The sequence below is a fragment of the Mus pahari genome, chromosome 19, assembly GCF_900095145.1.
Source record: "Mus pahari chromosome 19, PAHARI_EIJ_v1.1, whole genome shotgun sequence".
Classification (NCBI taxonomy): domain Eukaryota; kingdom Metazoa; phylum Chordata; class Mammalia; order Rodentia; family Muridae; genus Mus; species Mus pahari.
The window spans coordinates 73,352,354-73,373,651 of NC_034608.1; the positions used below are offsets into that span (position 1 = coordinate 73,352,354).

The 21,298-nt window shown below is 40.6% G+C and overlaps 1 protein-coding gene across 1 annotated transcript in view; it reads right to left on the minus strand.

Annotated features, from left to right (window-relative positions):
• The window catches only part of Galntl6 (polypeptide N-acetylgalactosaminyltransferase like 6), a 1,056,791-nt gene that overhangs the window by 170,129 nt on the left and 865,364 nt on the right, over positions 1–21,298 (minus strand). Inside the window, exons 5-6 of the mRNA XM_021218705.2 lie at positions 15,564–15,749; positions 11,463–11,646 (exon numbers count right to left, since the gene is read on the minus strand). Coding sequence (XP_021074364.1) covers positions 11,463–11,646; positions 15,564–15,749 — 370 coding nt within the window. The remainder of the gene's footprint in view (positions 1–11,462; positions 11,647–15,563; positions 15,750–21,298) is intronic.

The following is a 21,298-nucleotide window of genomic DNA, read 5'->3' on the forward strand; positions in this document are numbered from 1 at the left end:
AAGCCAGTAAAGAACATCCCTCCATGGCCTCTGCAGCAGCTCCTGCTTTCCCACCTGCTTGAGTTCCAGTCCTGCATCCTTTGGTGATGAACAGCAGTATGGAAATGTAAGCCAAATAAACCCTTTCCTCCCCAAACTGCTTCTTGGTCATGATGTTTGTGCAGGAATAGAAACCCTGACTAAGACAGGGAGCAAAGCAAAGCAAAGCAAAGCAAAGCAAAGCAAAGCAAAGCAAAGCAAAGCAAGGAATTCAGCCCCCGCTGCTTGGTACCCTCTGGTTTACATTGTGCTCTATTTTAATGCTTATATCCTACCACACTCAAAATTTTAACTACAAGAAACATAGGAAACAGTCACTTCAATGACACCTCCCTTTGATGAGAAGCGAACAGAGGAGTTGTGGGGCAGTGGACCGTGCCACCGGACAGAAGAACTGGTAAGGTAGTAGCAGCTCTTCACTGAGAAAGGCGGGGCTCACTAGCCCCTGATCAGATTCCTGTCCTGGAGCATGTGACCACGACACCCCACTTAGAAGATCATGACAACTGGTCATGTAGCATAGAGCCTAGAGTTCTCCGTGCTATTGAGGTATCTAGATGGGCCCCGAGGGTTTAGCCAATGAGCTTCCCTTCCTGGGCATCCATTCCTACAAAAGGTATTTAATCTCTGGTATACCTTGAGTAAGTCACATGGATCCTTTTCTGCCATGAATACAGCAGTGTGGACAAGCAAGGCCTGTCTGTCTCATCAAGGGCTGTAGTGGGGAAAGGCCTTCCATCTTACAGAGTTGCCTTTAAGTCTACAGCATAAGTCCCCTGTACACTCTTGTCACTCACCCTGAGCTAATCCACGTCTAACAATGGCTCATCTCAGGCCTTTGGCCTGTTCTCAACTCTTCTTGGTTCCCAGCAGTGTCTGGGTGCCCAGGAGTTTGAGAACTATAGTGTCTGTCCCAGGCCACAGAAATACAGTCTGAGACCTCTGTCTTAGGCTGTAGTTTTTCCCCCACTGTGCAGTGTGGTGGTATCCCATGAGCCCAGCACCCCAATGGGGAGAAAGGAATGTAGCCTAGCACCTCTGTATTTTGCCTTTCAGAGGGGCATTCTGACACCCCAGCAGTGAAGCTGTAGCAGACACTCAGAACCACAGGTGATGTCCAATACAAATGGGCACAAGACAACAGAGCAGTTCCCAAACCAATTTGTGAACTCTTGATAATTTCATACACGGGGAGCCATTGCTATATCTCTATGGATAACTGTTGAATGATACTGGAAATAACTGCCTGGTTGATGTTTTTCAGGGACTGTTTGATGTCATTGTTTGGATCCAGAATGTACCCTCAGTGCATTAGGAGTTAAAGATTTGGTCCTCAGTTTCATGCTGTTGAGGAATGATGGAACTTTTGGTAGATTGGATCCTAGAAAAAGGCAATTATATCACTGAGGGTCTACCCTGTAGGGAGGCTGTAAGTACCATGTTGTCCCAGCTGCCATCAGGTGAAGAGGTTTCATCTGTCAATATTCCTGTCGAGATGCACCGTATGACCATGAGTCCAATGACAGTAGAGTCAAGTGAGCATGGACTGAAACTGTTAAAACTGTGAGTCAGAATAAAACTTTCTACCTTTTAAAATGATTAACTCAGCTACATTTGGTCACAGTATTGGAAAGCTTCTTAGGACTCAAAATACAGATCATCTCTGCATATGGAGGAATGAGAGGACACTGAGCCAGATGCAGACTCAGAGAATTCCGAGGTCCAAGGAGGTGGGACCAAAGGGAGAGTTGGTTACAGTCAGCATAAAGACCATGGTAATGCTTGCATGGGGATGGGGAAGGTTTTCTGGAGGACCCCTGGCCTCATGGTCCTGAATGCCTGATACATGGAAGTGAAAGAAATCTCTTAATTTCTTACTTTATTTTAAGATATTATAACATGTACACATTCAAATCCTTAACAGAGTGATAGCAGGAAAATATTAAAAAAAAAAAACCCAGAACCCACAGTTAGAGATCAAAGAGAGGAGATCTTAAAGCTGATGTCTTTCTAGTAACCCAGGCATTCTGATAGGTCGGGACAAAGTGAAGAGGGTCGTATGAGCACCTGAGGGAAATAACTGCGTCAAATGCTAACTTAGGAATTGACTTTGCCAATACTATATTGGTACTATTGGAAGGGGTGTATTAGACAAAGCATCCAATGGAGGCGGGAATCATAACTTGTCTTGGGAGAGGGAGTTGAGAAAACATTATTTTTGGAGAGCAGGGAAGAGGGATTTTTGCCATTCCATTATGAATATCAATGATCAAATGTGATTCTCATGGAGAATTGAGACCAGGGCAGCCAACATCCCTCTCCAAAAGCTGATGGGTAGGGAGGGATCTCTCAAGAGGGGTGGGTGATTAACTATTCATCATTTGATTGGCTCTGCCAATGAGGTAGCATTTTACTTTTCATTGAAGAAAAAAAATTCTCCAGTGGGTTCTCAGTCAGGGCTTCTGAGAGACATTGATATTATACAATATTTTGATTAGTTTTTAGGCTCTTGAGCCATTTCTGGTTCTTTATTCTCATCCTCTGTGGATGAGAATATGATTTAGAAGTGTGACTGTTTTTCTCCAAATATTTTGTCTTTTTGTGGTTGTCAAATGTTGACTAAGATCTTGTAAACAGACCAGAAAGTGGAGTGATTGACACTTCCCTTCATTAGGAAGTAACTGAGAGATGACATTTTTCAACCCATCAGCTGGAGTTTGCCCTCATGGTAAGGATACAGGATGAAGACAAGGCAGTCTGTCTCCTTTCCTGCTGTTATTATTGTGGATTCACTATCTAACACTAATTGGCAAAGCTACTTCCCTTAATGGGTGTCTAAGTTTCTCTTCAAAGAAGAGGAAAAGAAAATTATTGATTAACCCCAGGAATTAAAGTCTGACTGAGTGAAGGAAGCCACTGATTGGACTCCTGTGAGATTATTGATTAAGCTTGAGGTCTGAAGTCTGAGTGAATGAAGACAGGAATTTGACTCCCGACTCCTGCCTCACATTAAGAGTGTTAGTCATATAATTTTTTTGGTTTTAATTCTCCTTATTTGCCAAAGCAAGAAAAAGAAGTAAAGTCAGTTTGCTTACATCATATAGCTAATAGAGCCAAGCCCTATTACATACTGTGTGGTATGTAATGCCATACACTTACATATTTAATGTCATATACATACTTAATGAGCTAGGTTATTTGGACAGATTGGTTGAGGAAGTTGGGTCAGAGTTGAAAGTGATAAATCTTATGACCTAAGTTCTGCCTCTGAAACCTACATAGGTAGAAGGAGAGAAACCAAATTCCACAAGTTACCCTCTGTCGCCTCACAGTGCATGGAAATACATGTTTCTCTGCTCCTCTCTTTTAGTAAGTATCACCTATTATCTTTATACATTCCAGAATTATCTGAGGGAGTCTCAATTAGGGGATTGTCCGGGCCAGATTGTCTTGTGGGAACTCTGTGGGGGCATTTTCTCAATTGTGATTGATGTAGGAAGGCCCAGCAGTGCCATTCACAGGTATGTGGGTTTGAGTTGCGTAAAAAGGTTACTTGAAGAAGCCAGGGGGAGAAATCCAGTGAGTGGCTTCCCTCCATGGCTCCCATTTCTGATCCTGCATGAGTTTCTACTCTGATTTCTTCAGTGATGGTCCAATTATCTAAGGTTGTTTTATCTATCACAGCAACAAGATTGAAAACAAATTACAGGTACAGACACACATAGACAAACACACACACACACACACATATATGTACACACACAGGCACACACATACACACATTCATATGTATCACAATACCACACACACAGACACATATACCACACATATATACAAATTAATCACACCACACACACATGTACACACAGATTCAGACACACATTCATATATACCACACATACCACACACATAGACACATACACACACAGACATACACACATACTACATACATACACACCACTCACACCACACACACATGTACAGGCACACATGCAGACACACACACACACACACACACACACACATACATGTTCATATATACCATGCATACCAGACACACAGACACACTCACAGATACACATACACACCACACACATACATATACCACTCACACCACACACACATATGTATACATACAGACACACACATTCATATATAACCACACATACCACACACACACTGACACACAGATACACAGATACACGCACACTACACACATACATACACACCACTCACACCACATACATGCACACACAGACACAGACACAGACACCCACCCACCCCACCCATACATACACATAACTCACACCAAACGTACACACAGACATACACACACAGACACACACAGATACACACACACACACATTCATATATACTACACGTATCACACACAGAGACACACAGACACACACAGATTCACACACACACTAAAAAGTTTCTAAATCTTAATCAAACAGAATTTTGAAGCCAAAAAACCAAAACCTAAAGTAGATTAGATGTATCGATTTTTATTTTTTGATGAAAAGGGTGCAAGACTAGGAAACAACTACATGAAGATCACAGAGTAATTCATGTGACTTGGTCTGAGAAATAGTATATAAAGAAAATTTTCTTCCTTCCTCAAACTCCGAGATTCGAGGTGGCTCAATATGAACCACGCAGATAAGAGGAAATATTAGCAGTGTCCAAGTCAAAGCGGAGGTGAGGGAGGAGAAGACCCCAAAGCCACTCTTCCCACTTTACATCTTACATAAAATTTAGCGTTTTACATGTCTGGGCTGCCATTGGGAAGGGATAATTTCATGCTTTGCTGATTTTGATTAATTCACAATAATTAATATTGGGCCAAAACTCATGCAGAAAGGTCTGAGTAGATGAAATTATTTTCAAATTCTAAGTAAGCTATGGTAGCTCCAACTTTGGGTGGAGTGTTGGAATTATCAGCATCACCTTCTGAAGTCACAACCGTCCTGAGGAAAGCCAATGTGTCATTTGGAACATCAAGTAAGTGGAGCCTGAATTTAGGAAAGCTTCGTGCCCGCCAAGGAGCCAGAGACCCTTTCCTCTAGGTTAGCTGGCACATGGCTTTGTGAGTGCAGGGCTGGCTGGATCTTAGCCTCATTTCTACCCTATGCCGGCCACAGTTAAAAATGTATCATCCATCTGTAAGCTGTAGTCTTGGAATGATGATCCAACTCCATGCTCCAAACAGGCCTGGAAACAGGACCTGCTGTAGCTCTTGCTGATGGCCAGAGATGCCATTGACACCGTGCTATCCACTGACAGCCACATTGTCGTGTTTAGGTGGGATGATACTGTGCTGAAAATGTTGTTTTCTACTTCCACATGATTAGTCTTTAAACACTGGAGAATTCATCTCCTCCAAGTAGAAAGGAAGGCCGAGATTCCTAAGAAGTAGAAGGCATTGCTAACTCTGTTCTCATCCTGCTTCGCTGTATTTGCCTTGTATGCCCCGGCTACATCATCTACAAATGTGCCCAGGATGAATTATTTCATTGGCTTGAAATGAGGACTAAATGATTTAGCAATGAATGTAAATTTTCTAACCCAGTTCCTGGAGGCAATAGATGTTATTTCCTCTCTACCTCCCTGGCAAAAAGAAAGAAGATCCTGAAATGGTGAATTACAACCCGAGACGCTCGAGATAGCGGTTGAATTTACTACTCCTAGCGCCAAATATGTCACACAGACTCTGTAGTCTTTATGGTTGACTATAAAAATGAGAGCTTGGATGATCTAAGGGTCCTCCTTGCTTGATGAATTTATGATTTGTACATTTTTTAACTGATTCTCTTTGTGCTGTCTTTTTCTTTGTCAGCTTGACACAACCTAGAGATATCTAAGAAGAGGGAACCAGAGAAGAGAAAATATCCTGTTGCACTGAGCTGTACCTAATCCTGTGGGGTATATTCTTGACTGATGATTGATGCAGAAGGGTCCATTCCACTGTGGCCAGTGATGTCTGTGGGCAGGTGTTATGAGTTGTATATGACAATAGGCTGAGCGAATGGGCAGCAATCCTCCATGGCTTCTGCTTCAAGTCTGCCTTCCAGTTTCTGCCTTCACTCCCCTTAGTGATGGAAGGGGGATGTAACAGTTGTAAGATGAAACAAACCGGTTCCTCGCCAAGTTGCTTTTGCTCATGGTGTTTATCACAACAATAGAAACCCTAACTACCACATTCTCCCAAAACTATAAATTTACCAAAATATTTTATGGGTTACCTGATAAGCTCTGACAGGCCGGTCACGTAGTATTTATATCAATACGTTCTCATACTATTATTATTATTATTATTATTATTATTATTTTTGAAAACTGAATCTCACTATGTAGCCAATGTTAGTCTTCAACTCTCAATCTTTGTTCCTCTGCCTCTGAAGTGCTGGATTATAGACCCGGTCTATGGAGCCAGCTCTCATACTTCAAAGAATGTCAGCAAGTTTTATAGTCAGTTCTTCAGAGGAGCAGAGGAAGATGCTGCGAGTGCATTTCTAGAAGGCGGTCTCCTTTTCTGTGAAGAGGTAAACCAACTCCCTCTGACAGAGGTTTATCTAATCAATCCAAGCATGGGCTGTACTTCCCAACCTTGACTGCAGAAGCAGCCCAAGAAGATTCTACCCACAGCTTTTTGACCCTTAGGGGATCTATAGTATTTGAAGTGCCAAACTTGTCACAGCGAGCCTTTCTAAGCTAGTCTGTGAACCTAATATGAAGAATCACTAACTTCCAACGGATGCTCTTGTGGGTGAAGGGAGAATAAACAACATTTGTAGTAGATGAGTTTTCCTTCCTTGGTGTATACACCCGTATACATGTGTCACATGCGTGTGTGTGTGTGTGTGTGTGTGTGTGTGTGTGTGAGAGAGAGAGAGAGAGAGAGAGAGAGAGAGAGAGAGAGAGAGAGAGAAACAGTTAGAGTTGTGTGTCTGTAAGATTCTGGACATAGTAGCGGAAGAGAAAATGTTTAGCCTGGAAAAGAAATGAGGCACAAGGGCTGCTTTCAGATCCAGTTAGGAGCTGTTGCTGAAATGGGATTAGACATCCTTTACCTCTCAAATAGGATAATTTGAGATCAAGGAGACAGAATTTTCTTAATACAAAGGAAAAGGCTTCAGTCAATAAGTCTGTTGGAATGTATTGCCTTTTGAAGCAGCAAATTTACTTTCTTGATGAGTTCAAGCAGAGGCAGGACACTATCTGGGGTATTATCTAGTGATTGCTTGACAAGGAAGTGGGTCAAGACAATTTCTTCTGGTTCCTTCTAAATGTTTAGATGCTAGCATAAGGTTGAAGAAGTAAGTTAGTGGCCAGACAGTAAATGAACAACTTTCCCTTTGTCATTAAAGGCTATAGGGGCACATTACATTTTGTCACACAGAAAAAAGATTAGTTTCCTAAGTGCTCTACATTTAAGATGAACCAGGAATGAGAAAATTCAAAAGGCACAGATAACAAGAAACCTCTAAAAGCATTCCACTCCATTACATAAGTTCCCAGAAAGAGCCAAGATTGTGTGTAACTTAGTCACAGACCAGAAGTGTTCCTGAGATGTATCCAGTGCATCCCATCCCATCTCATCCCAGCCCAGCCCATCCCAACCCAGCCCAGTCCATCCAAGTCAAGCCCATCTTAGTCCATCCCAGTCCAGTCCAATCTATTCAAATTATGACTGAATGATAGTAACAAGAACCACAAGTATTCCATTTTCTCTTATAAGAACATTTTTTTTTTTTAAAACAGTAAGATTTTTTTTTCTCAAATAGTAAGTAAATCTTGGTATTCCATGTGAAGCATGAAGAACCATTTCTTTCCCTTTGAGATCATGTTTCCCAGTTTAGGAAGTTTGAGGATCTTGAGTTCTTTGGGCTTTGTAGATTATTTTAAGAAATGGTATTTATGCCACACCCAGGATCATATGTGTATTATAACTGGAACTAAATTCTGAGAAATAACACATTTGTGTATATTGGTATAGTGTTCTGAAAATTTAGCTCAATGTAATTTATTTCTTTAATAATTAAATACTGATCATGTCCTACTCATGACATGATTTTTCAAGTTGAGAAAATACAGTGCCAGTCAATGGCACAGACAACTCAAAAAATGGTAGACCAAATGAGCAAGCATCCGTTCGATCACTTTAGAACTCTTGATAGACTTGGTACAGGAAGATAATTTCTGCATGCCTGTGGTGTAAAATGTTCTGCGATTTACAAAGAATTTCCATACTCTTCTTTCAAGTTCCTTTCTGCCCACCTTTCCACCATCCCGTCCTTATTTTCCCACAGAAAGCCCCACATCTCCGCAGCCTCTTGAAACTTGAAAGCCTCTGAGAGATGTATAGATAGTCAGCATTCATCCTGTGTATCTTACAGCCTCACATCTAGAGAAGCAAGTTTTAGCCTAAAGCATGTCTGTTTATGAGCACATTCCGGTGACTGCTGTGATAATGGAATTGCTGATTCGCAGCCGCCCAGAGGGCTTGGGTAACCCGTTCTTTTGTTATCAGGAAGGCAAATGCAGTTTTTAAGATCAAAGTGGACACCTCCTGGAAGTTACATTTATTACAAAGGGCTAAAGTGTCTGCATTCCCAGGCATCAAAGGGTCTTAACACAGAAAAGACGACAATATTCAATAGACCCGGGCAATTTCTGACAGGACAGCCGCCACCTAAGTGGTTGATAGGAACGAGTGGTAATCTCATTCTGAAAGTTACCGATCCTGTCAGAGCCAGGGTTAAGCAAAGTGCTTGATATTGTGATGGCCACAGCCAGGGTAGTCCTGACAAAAAATATTCCACCGTCAGCGCAGGCGCTGAGAACACGTTTACAATTTCCAGCTTTAGCGCGCCCTTTGGCAGAAGTTTGATTCCATTGTTTCTGAAAGCAGGGCCTCATTTTGCTGTCACGGTGGAAGTGAAGCAAAAGGTCAACACAGTGAGTCACTGTTACAGTATTTGGACTGCCATCGGTAGGGATGAATTCCAGCCCTTCCGACACGGTGACCTAGATAGTAGCAATTGCACTGCGGAACAACCGCTGTCAGCTGACATCCACAAAAACTTCTGTGGGTTTTGGGACTCCTCTGTATGCATATTCTGTGCTGGCTAGTCTTTATGTCAACGTGACACACAGTAAGGTCATGTAGGAAGAAAAATCAGGAAAATTCTTTTATAGTATTGGCTTGAGGTAAGCGTGTAGGGCATTTTGTTGATTAGTGACGCACATGGGATGGCTGAGACCCCTGTGAGTGGTGCCACCCCTGGGCAGGTGGTCTTCCCTGCTCACCCAGTGCAGAGCTAACCAGTAAGCAGCTGCCTTGGAGTTTCTATTGCTATGAAGAAACACCATGGTCCAAAGCAAACTGGGGAGGAAAGGGTTTATTTGGCTTACACTTCTGCATCATTGTTGACCACAGAAGGAAGACAAGGTATGAACCCAGACATAGCAGGAACCAGGAAACAAGAGCTAGTGTAGAGAGGATGTAGGAATGTTACTTCCTGCTTGCTCCTCATGGCTTGCTCGGCCTGTTTTCTCACAAAACCCAGGATGACTAGCCCACTTACTATGGGTAGGCTCTACCACTTACTGCTGGGTATTGCCTACAGTCCAGCTTTATAGAGGCATTTTTCTCAACTGAGGTTCCCTCCTCTCAGATGTTTATAGCTTGTGTCAAGTTGATATAAAACTGTCCAACACTGGAACGTTCTTCCATGACCTGGGCATCCCTTCCTGTCTCTAGGTTCCTGCCTTGAATCCTTGCCCTGAGTTGCCTCCATGATGAACTACAAGCTGTAAGATGAAAGAAAACCCTTTCCTCCCCAAGTTGCTTTTGGTCATGGTGTTTCCTCACAACAATAGAAACCCTAACTAGGACATAGCCTTTTCTCCACTCTTTTATTTCAAACAAATTTTAATTTTTATTTACGTCTTATTTTTTATTTATCAAATTAAAAAAACCTGATAAGTAGTAGATGTGTATATTGGGGGCTTATGATATCCTCTGAAATATGCATGCATACACCTGAAAAAGGGCGTAAGTCAAGCATGTTAACTCACCACTTACTTATCCTATTTTCAGTGCCGTTGGCAAAGGCTACCTTCCAATGGCTACCGTCAGGGACATCTGAGAAGCTGTTCTCGGTTAGATCTGCTCCTAATACTTGTGATTAAGTCCTTCAAATAGATCCCTATACGTTTTTATAGCAGTTCTGGATATTCCTGAACTTTGGTCAGAGCAAGTGGGAGAGCTATAAAGGTCCTTCATTATTTCTTTTCAACCACTTTCCAGACATTTGAGAGGTTGAAATCCCAAGTGTAGAAGTGCTGCATAGTTAATGATTATGTTTCGCTGGATGAGAGAGGTGACTTTCTCCTGCTTTATCTAGTGAATGACTTCTTAAATGCCCTTCCCTCACCCAGGGCTAGAGGAAATGTTTCCCTGGGAAAGTACTAAATGCTTATTAGTACTCAAATGGTTAATGTGACCAAAGTTGTGCTACTACTTGGTAACTTCCCTTGGTAACTTGGTAACTTGGTAGGGGATTTTTTACGGCGTCTCTTGTTGATGAAATGACAGTATTGATTTTAATGCATCTTAAGTGGATTCCTACAGAGCAGGCAAAGTTCTGATCATAGATATTTGATGCATACTAAACAATTACACCAGAGTTTTAAAATAGTAAAGATTTTAGTCTGCTCTACGGATATAGACTAGAGTAGCTGTAATACACACTTGGCAATCTCTGTGCTAACTCTTGGGACCACATCGTTGTTCAACAACAACAACAACAACAACGACGACGACAACAATAACAACAGGCTTTAGCTTCGTAGAGATTTGTCAACGAGTTATCATAAGTTCATCTCTTAGAAGCACTTAAATTAGGAGAAGGGTTGTTGATTATTTTTATTGGATTTGTCTTTCTGTGGAACTCTCCAATTTTAAGACATGGAAGTACTTATTTGGGAGCATTGGTTTCACTAGAAAAAATAGACAGTTAGAGACCCAAAATCTGGTTCCTACTTCATAGTCATCCTCAATAAAAGGAGAACAAACTGTTAATTCTAGTAGCCTTTAGGGGAGAATACCTAAAGTGGATCAGTCTCCTTGTATTTTTATTTAAAGAATCCATGTTTCTGACTCTTCATTTACATACACTTTCCTTTCTGCTTAGCAGCATTTAAGATGGTGATTTGTGTACTTAGCATAACATGTAATTTTAATCTTCTATAGCTTATAGGTCTGACCTTTATATGGTGTTTTGCATACTGTTACCACCTGTCTTGTTACATTTCATCAGAGATAATTGTACTCAGGGGTCCCGAGTTTGACATGCTAGAGGCGTCACCTGTTATCTGCCCTCTCTCCCTTCATCCCCCCCTCAGCTGCTACTCACTCAAAAGGGTCGCTGGGATCAGCCCTCTGGAGCTCTGGAGGAATGGGGATTCTTTTGTAGTACATTTCCCAGTCGAAGGCTCCTCGCATGGCATCCCCAGCTTGTGCCTCATACCCAAAGTGATTGTGGTCAATGACATCGATCATGGGACACACGATGGTTTTGTGGTTTAGTGCAATTTGGTCTGAAAAATGAAAGCACAAAATAGGAAATGACATGCTTGCCTAGGTCATCTATCATTTTCCAGCAAAGAGCAGCCTAAAGCTCCTTTTAATGCATAACACTTGCAGCCTTGGCGTCTCCCTGCCGTCATTAGAGCACTTTGCAGGAATCGCAGCGCGTCAGCCTTAACATGATGGGACAGTGATTAGGTACAATTAGAGTTGTTATATTTCCCTTTAAGAAAGTTATGTCCCAGAGAGACTTGCAGAAGTCCATTTAGCTCGACTCTGTCACATTTTTGCTCTGACCTGTCCCCAATCTGTCATTTTAACGTGCCTCCAACATGCACAGAGTATAAACAGTACTTGTGCTCCTCCAAGCATACAACCCAAGCCTGCTGAGAAAATACCGGCCTGCTTTCTGAAGGTTCCAAAATGTAAATATTTAAACTTCATGGTTTTTATAGCATCTAATCATAAAACAGTCGTGATGGCCGCTCCCCCTCCTCCCGCTAATGACAATAGATCATATATAAAATCCTTCGCTGTCAAGTTTGGAGGAGAATTTCTTGAGCCACTCTTCTTTAAGACTGACTCTATTTATCAAGATTGTACACACTTTATCTTTTCCCCGTCGAATTAAAAAACACCATTAGATGATACAGTACTATTGCTAGGATGCTGCTGTGAAATCCCCAAGCAGTTACAGGATGATTCACATCCATGATCTTCCTAATACTTCCAGAATCCCTGGGAAGTGGTTATTGTTGTCATCCTATTTAGATGTAGGGGAACTGAGCTTAGAGAAGTCAACATGTCAGGGAGGACTTAGCTTTGGGGAATAATCATCAGGACACCGCCCCTGTTTAACTCCAGTTCCCAAACCTGCCTTTCTGGGTTGCCATGGTGTTTGTCCTACCATGGTGTTTGACGACTCTTCCTTTTCACCCTGTTCTAGCATTTTGCTTTTCTATTCAGACACTTTTATTGGGATCGAGTTGACAGGCACCATAGGAAACTGGCATTTGTTTATGTTTGTACATGTAGAATAGCAATATGTGGAGTATCTTTTTTTCCCCCCTCAAGAACACGCGTTTAATCAATTTAGTACCACACTGCTGTCTGACAGGCAGAATGTTTAAGGATGAACACCTGCTCTCTTGTTATTTAGAAGACCTTTGGATGTGGCGTGTGACATTAAACAAAAGATACCATTTAGGAATATTATGGGCGTTGGTTCTGTCTGTGTATTTTTTTTCCCCTCAGAGATCCTGAAGCCAGTGTAATGTGTGTGAGATCAACTCTTACAGGGAGGAAACTGCCCATTTACTTTGCATGTTTCTGCTTAGCATGGGGCAGTAAGCAAAAGGTTTTATTGGCAATAATAACAGGTGATATTTTTGTCACACTGATAAAACACTGTGTGGGAAGAAAGAATTCCCATAGGGCATTTCCCTTGCTTTTACACATGCCCATTCATTCATTCATTCATTCATTTTTGTTACAATAATTATCTACTGAGTCATAACAGTAGGCCAATCATTTTTTCTAGGCTGTGTGGCTACCATAGAGAATAATTCCACAAACACCACTATAGTCAGAAATGAAGCAAAAAAGAAAAAAAAAAAGAAAGAAAGAAAGAAAATATAGTAAATGACTAAATCCCATAGTCATTTACAAGGTGGTCAGGAGGATACAGAATGCTGGAGTCTGGAAAAGGAGGTGGTTTCAAACGCCATAACCCCAGGGAGCCTCAGACAGTCTGGGGATTATATGTATCTTATTGCCCGCTAAATTGATACATAGATGGATACACTATTTCAAGGTAACCTTCCTTATGGGCTCTCTGAGTCCCAGTCTCACCAGGGCAAGCCTTATTAGGAGCTTTGGTTTTATCTAAGTGGCGTTTTCCCCAGAGGAGCGGGACTATCAGAGTAAGGTTGAAAACATCCTGTCCATCACCTCTGCAGGTTTTAGGAACATGGTTTCAGTGACTTTCTTCCATCACATTCAGAACCAGCTTGATTTACAAGTTCCTTGACCAACAAGGAGTCCCAAGGTGATCCAAAGAGAACGAGTCTGTTAAATTAACTGTCAACGCTCCCTTCAAATTTCCTTTCCGCTCTCATCCAGCTGCACTAGCTTGGGGTGAAAGCCGCATGACTAATTTTTCATCCAAGCCTTGTGCCTACGTTTCAATTTCCAGCGATCAAACAAACAGACTCAATAGGAAATTGAAATTCAGGTATAATCCCCAAGGTGAAAAATGAACCAAGAAGCTATGTGGCTCCTCCTGTTTCTTCATTTTGGATGATGTATCAGGATACTATTAGAGGGGGAAAAAAACCAAGATAACATCCCAAGCTTGAATCATTTCTTATCCATCAGGCTCACAGGAAATGAAATACTTTAATGAGAAAGAGTGGGCTGTGGGCGTTGCACACTCTCTTTTTCCTCACCCCCACCCCCACCCTATCCCTGTGACTCCTAGGCAACAATCAGAGATTTGATCATTGGCATTTAGGGACTGTTTGGTTCATACAGAATTGCAGCCTTTTGCTAACTTGCTTGAGCATTCAACTGTATACAGGCCAAATTCAGCATGAGGGACTCTTGTTGCTAATGAAAACTCTAAATGTCTGTGTCCCTGGACAAAACATTTTTAATTAGTGGCTCAGAAGAGTCTCTGACTGTTGGAGCATTGGGATCCTGTTGACTTAGAAGACTGGGCAGTCGAGGTATATGGACTGGGTGATGTGGTAGAGGGTGTTTACTGCTGGGCGTTGTGTTTTCACTGGGCCCTCTCTCTTCTTTTACTGGTGGAGCACGACTGGTTGAAGCTGAAATCCCACACAATAGTCAGTAACAGAGCACTCTTTCTGAGGTGGTCGCTGTGAAGGTGATTGTCACAGGCATTATTTCTGAAGCCAGGGAAACAATTACAACAAAAGTTCCTTTGGAGATATTGAAGAGAATACAAAAGAAGGGATATATATATATATATATATATGAATGATTTTCTACAAAGAATATTTTTAGGTATACAATTTCTTTCTTAGGAGTAATGGGTGGTTTGCTTTTTTTTCCAAGTTTTTTTTTTTTTTAATTAGATGTTTTCTTTATTTACATTGCAAATTTTATCCCCTTTCCTGATGTCATTGTAAACTAACAGAAAAACAAAACTCAGGCTTGACTTGAGCCACAGCTTGAGTTTCCAGCTGGAATGATACACAGCTTGTTTATGTTTCTAGTGGCTCAGCAGGATGTGATGACATATGATGACATGCGATGACATGTGATGACATACAATGACATGGCTTTCTCCCTTCTCTTAGCCATAAGTGAGCATTTAAGATACACCCTTGACCCGTACAGCAGCTCAGTGGGTCTGTGTGATGTGAAGGGTTATACATTTAAGGCTATAGGGTAATACCAGGAGTAGAAGGAAAAAACAAAAGGACAATGGCCTTATAAATCTTATAAAAAGGGCAAATCACTTCAATTATTATATCCTGAGGTGGAATAATTTTCTTGTCAACAGTCTTGTGATAATTGCTATGTGTTTATGTGTGTACATGTGCATGTGTATTTTGATCTCATTGTAATTATAAGATGACTAAAAAAGTTGGAGGATTTTTTTTTCATTACTTTCGTGTTTACCCAATAAATTAACTTCAATGAAAGAAGAGACTTTTACTATAAAAGAAACCATTTTAGCCTTAAGCTAGATTGCTGCTCGTGCCATCTGAAGTGCTGTCTAATACAGTTTTCCCATGATACTTACTTGTGATCAGCAGTGAGTAAGATACAGTTCCAACTCAAGCCTTTGCTGAGTGCAACATTTACAGAAGAAACTTTGCCCTCTATTTGCAGGGCCCAGGTCCCCAGCTTCCCAGGTCCAGTATTCCCCACTGAGAGTGATGGTGACATGTATACTCACTGAGGAGAGGGGGCAGCCAGTTCACATTGACCTCACAATGGGAGTCCAGGAAGGTCAGCACCTTTCCTCTGGCCACAGAAGCTCCCAGGAGTCGGGTCCGGATGAGTCCTTCCCTTTTCTTGGTGCGCACAATTCTCACTTTGGAAAACCGAGCCATGTAATCTTCTAATTTATCCTTCAAGTGTTCTAGGAAGGAAAGAAAATACACAGGAAGAGTGCCAAACATTAGTCACAGCAGAGTCCCTTCCGGATGCGGTGCATAGAGCACATGCGGATGGCGAATCCAAGTAGAACATTTATAGAGCCTAAGTTCTGCCCTCCTCATTTGGAGGAAGATATTGATAAGATTTGATGCCTAGGGGTTTTTGTATTTTTATTTATCCCAAAGCTTCATAAACTACAAATATTATCCTTTGAATTCAGCAGACAGCAGTGATGATACAGCCGGGCTCAGTGAGGCAGTTAATGTTGGCCAGTGGCCACAATGTTAATCCTGGCCAGCTCTTGCCAAGATGGACATTGGCCTTCTGGTTCCTGTTGTGCAAAGTCAGATGAACATCCTGGCATATGGGCTCTTCCTGACAAGGGGAATCTTTACAGCAAGGTTTTGCCCATTATTTCGTGTGCCAATAGTGGTGCATGTGACACAAGACAGGAAAATATCTGTCAAATCAGTAAGAGTCACCCAGCTTCCCGCTGTACAAGGAAATAGAAAATTGAGAATTAAATCCAGTTCTGGATTCTAATTTGAACTGGAAATGTGACTGACTTGGTGTTGAATTAAATGGAGAAATAAAGGCAGAAGAAATTATACATGCTCATTTTGAATGTTGCTATCTAAGATTTGGAAATCATTTTCATTTTTAAAAATTGGACATGTTTTTTCCTTAATTAGAAGCAAACTGTAAAAATAAAATAAAATTTAGAGCCCCTATTTATATGAAAAGCTATTTTCTATTGGCTTTAAAATTACTCCAGTCTTTCAGTTTTTTAAAATGCAAATGGCTACATTTGGTGACTTTTTTGTGCGATACGTACTTTTATATTTTTATTCACTGCTGTTACTAGTCCATGTATAACTGTCTCATTTTTATGTCAACTTAACACATGCTGAAGTCATCTGAGAGGAAGGAACCTCAATTAAGTAAATGCCCCCGTAAGATCAGACTGTTGACAAGCCTGTAGGGTATTTTTCCATCTTGTATTTATTTACTTTACATTCTGATTACAGCCCCCTCTCTCCCCAATCCCCTCTCATGCAGTCCCTCCCCCCACTCCTCCCCTAGTCCTCTGAGAAGGGAGAGGTCCCCAAGTACCATCAACCTTGGCACATCAATTTATTTTAGGACTAGGTCCTTCTTACCCCACTGAGGCCAGACAAGGTGGCCCAGTTAGGGGAACAAGATCCACAGGCAGACATGCAGGCGTTAGAACCAAGGACAGCCCCTGCTCCCACTGTTTGGGGGCAGTATGAAGACCAAGCTACACATCTGCTATATATGTTGTGTGTTGGGGGTGTAGGGGCTAGGTCCAGCCCATGCATGCTCTTTGGCTGGTGACACAGTCTTTGGGAGCCCCCAAGGTTCCAGGTTGGTGGACTCTATTGGTCTTCTTGTAGAGTCCCTATCCTCTAAGGGTCTGTCAATCCTTTCCCCAACTAGTCCACAAGAGCTGGTTCTGCAAATTCTCAGAAAATGCTATAGGGCATTTTCTTAAGTAGTGATTGATGGGGAAGGGTCCAGTCCATTGTCAATGGTGCAACCTTGGACTGGTGGTCTTGGGTTCTATAAGAATGCAGTCTGAGCAAACCGTGGAGATCAAGCCAGTAAGCAGCACCCATTCATGGCCTCTGTATCAGCTCCTACCTCCAATTTTCTGTCCTTCTTGAGCTCTTTCCCTCACTGTGTTTGATGATGAACTGTCATATGGAAATATGGGTGAAATAAATCCTTTCCTCCACAAGTTGCTTTTGGTCATGGTGTTTCATCATAGCAATGACCACCCTAATTAAGAAAGATCCTGTGAGGGTTTTTCTGGAATTTCTGACAGGTTTAGCTCCATAGTCACCAAACTTGTTTTAGAATGCAGTATGCTATTATTTATTTATTTTTACCTTTCAGTCTTTTTCTGCATATCTCTAACCAGAGTAAGTACTCCAGAGACGGAGACAACCTGAGAAACCAAGACTTCCACACACCATCCATCTTATAATACTGACATGCAATGAAAATTGCCTGGAAGAACTTCCAGGAAAAGAATTCAAAAGAATGATTATGAGTATGTTCAAGCAACTCAAAGAAGCCATGGCTCTATTCCAAGCTATCAAAAGAAAGAGACAAATGAGACACTTAATCCAAGGTATGAAAATAAAGCCAATAAAATGATAATATTGCTGACAAAACCCCCCAAACCAGAAACAAAAATGCTGGTAAAGAACAGCTCAATAAACTGTGTAAAACCTCAGTGGAGAGCCTGTCATGGTCAAGGGTTGGTAGGATTAATAATTGTAACATGAGTCTTCACAGAATTTGAAAAACAAAACAAAACAAATCCTAAAAATACAAAAGACCAAGGTCCTTAAAGGACCCTGAACAAGTAAAATAAAACAAAGCAAAACTGGCTGGAGGTGTCATCACCAGGCTCCAGTAGGTAGTTCGAGATCCATGGCTACATAAATGGACCTGGCTCAACATCCTGGGTCACAAAACAAGACAAAAATGTTACAAAGGTAGGGCAGGAACTTGAAGATGTGAGAAGAGGTTGATAAGGGTGAGAGGGATTGTAAAAAAGGATAGGAAGGAGAGAGTAACTGCTCGCATTATAGACATCTATGAAGTTCTGAAGAAACAAAATTAATAATAATATTTATAACAAAAACAATAAACAAACTCATTCAACTATACACACCTGTATCACTCCCAAGCGATGTGGGGGATGGGAGGTCTGAAATAATGTTCCTGTTACTTATATTGCTTGTTATGTAATAAACATGCTTATTATAGAGTTGGTAGTTTGTAACAGTCTTGGCTTTTTCATGCTGCATCTGTTCCTGATTAACTCTGATTACAGATATGCAGGAAAAGACTGAAAGGTAAAAATTGCTTGTTGTGTAATAAAATCCATTATCTCAGGCCTTGGAATGTCATGATCCTTGTTGGTATCCACTAGACCATGGGACAGTAACTTGCGAATCTGCAAGCGTCAGATTCTTCATAGTTCTTGACATAGAGTCATGACGACTTCACAACAACACACTCCTGGACACTGTAGCTGGCAGTTTTCAAACCCTTGGCATCTGTACTAAGGCACAGAGCACTCTAGAGGAAGCAGATGTGTAATTTCCCACGCTAGACTAATACATACCTGGTGTAACCCAGCTTTCCTTTAACTAGTCCCAAGTCTGTTATGGTTGAAGCTAGCTTGCATATAGCCCAGGTTGGCCCTGACTTCTCTCCATGATGGACCAAACTGTAAGGTGAAAGAAACCTTTTCCGCCCTAAGCTGCTTCTGACCATGGCATTTCCTCACAGTAATGGAAAACCAATGACAGAGTATATAATCTTGCAATGTGTTTTGAAGTCAATGTAGTATATTATTACTTTATACAAAAACATTTTGGCATTTTGAGAAGAATGTAAAAACCGATTTTGTAAAATATGTAGCATGTTTATAATGTAATTTATTGCAGCTCATTTATTACAAATTTAACTTGTGTATTTATCACTTACTTCAATTATTGATAAGGTACTGCACACACCATACAATGGGACTATTTAAGCTCTATTTTTCCCTTTTCTCAGAACATTCTCTTTTTTTTTTCTTTTTTCCTTTTTTTTTGTTTTTTTGAGACAGGGTTTTTCTGTGTAGCCCTGGCTGTCCTGGAACTCACTTTGTAGACCAGGCTGGCCTCGAACTCAGAAATCTGCCTGCTTCTGACTCCCGAGTGCTGGGATTAAAGGTGTGTGCCACCACGCCTGACTTCTCAGAACATTCTTAAAAACAAGTATGTTTTTAAGAACATACTTAAAAACGAGCTTTGTCTTCAATTACAAGTATTTGTCATACAATTCACATTTGCAATTATGACATCTCATAAGCTTTTATATAAAACTGAAGAAATCAGCGTAATTTATAGCTTATGATTGTTCTGTTGAAATTAACCTACAGTGTGAACTTTTCATTTTCTTGAAGTCATGTATTTACTTACTTTATTCTGATGCTGTAATTGTTGCCTGGTAAAAGGGGAACAGCTGTAAATGGAAAATGGGTATGTTGCAGAAGTTTATTTTTCTATGAAACATTGTTTCTAAATGTTATAAACGTGTATGAATGAAGCATCCTCCTACAATAAAATATATCTCATTTTTAATAATTTAGTTCTAGTTCTGTACTTAAAATATTCTCCTTATTGTGATAGAATAGGAAAATAGTTTACATACATCACTTGTAATTCACTTCACATGTTCAAATTCCAGTTACTTACAATGAGCAGGGCAAAGTCAGAGGTCAAAAACAGTCATACTGTTTGATCTTGAAAAATGTCTGAATTAGGCCAATGATGATGCATTCTGTAATCACTACAAAAACTTTTATTGCTATTTATTATTATTATTTTGTTAAATTCTATTATTTTGTGTGCTTCGTCGGTTTGTCTACATTTTGTTTCCATACCATATGCATGTAATTCCCCAGGCGGCCTGAAGAGGGCGCAGGATCCCCTCAGAGTGGAGTCTTAGCCGGTTGTGCGCTGCCAAGAAGGTACCCTGGAAGCTTAGCCACTCTCTAACAGTGGAGCTGACAGTACAGACTGGAATAAAAGCCTTTTAATTTTACAAAACTATAGCACATAGTACAGTTTTTAAAAAAAGGTTCATTTATTTATGTGCATGTGCTCGTGTTTTTATGTATGTTTGTGTTTATGGATACGCACATGTGTATGGATACCCATGGAGACCAGAAGAGAGTACCAGAGCCATTTAGCTGGAGATACAATGTTTGTGAGTCACCTGACTTATGCACTCAGATACAAGCTCCAATCATCACGATTAAGTGCTCTTAACCATTGAACCCTTTGTCTACCCCAATATAGCTTTTTAATTTAAAAGAACAAAAACCCAATACAACGCAATACAATTCAATATTTGAATCATTGTTGGTATGCTAGAACAAATTTACATATGCCTACATATGGCCTTTTAATTTTACCCATTTTAGTTAGAATTATAAAGTACATACTACAAAGCTTAATAGCTAAATAATTTAAAGTTCAATGTTCAGATTTTTATGGAATCAACCTCTACAAGTTTTTCTTCTTACTTTCCAGTAAAGCAATAAATGACTATATTCCTTCTTCCCATCTCTGGGAAACCACTGTTTTATTTCCTGTTTTTATATGTTTGACAATTATATATGACTAATAACTAGAATCATAAGTTACTTGTTTTTTAATGACTGTCTTGTTTAATTCTTGTTTAATCCCCAAAGTTCTGTCTATCTATCTATCTATCTATCTATCTATCTATCTATCTATCTATCTATCTATCCGTTATCTATGTATCTATGTATGTATGTATGTATGTATGTATGTATGTATCTATCTATCTATCTATCTATCTATGCATGTATCAATCATTCATCTATTCTATCTATCTATCTATCTATCTATCTATCTATCTATCTATCAATCATCTATCTATCTACCTATCTATCCATTATCTGTGTATTCATGTATGTAT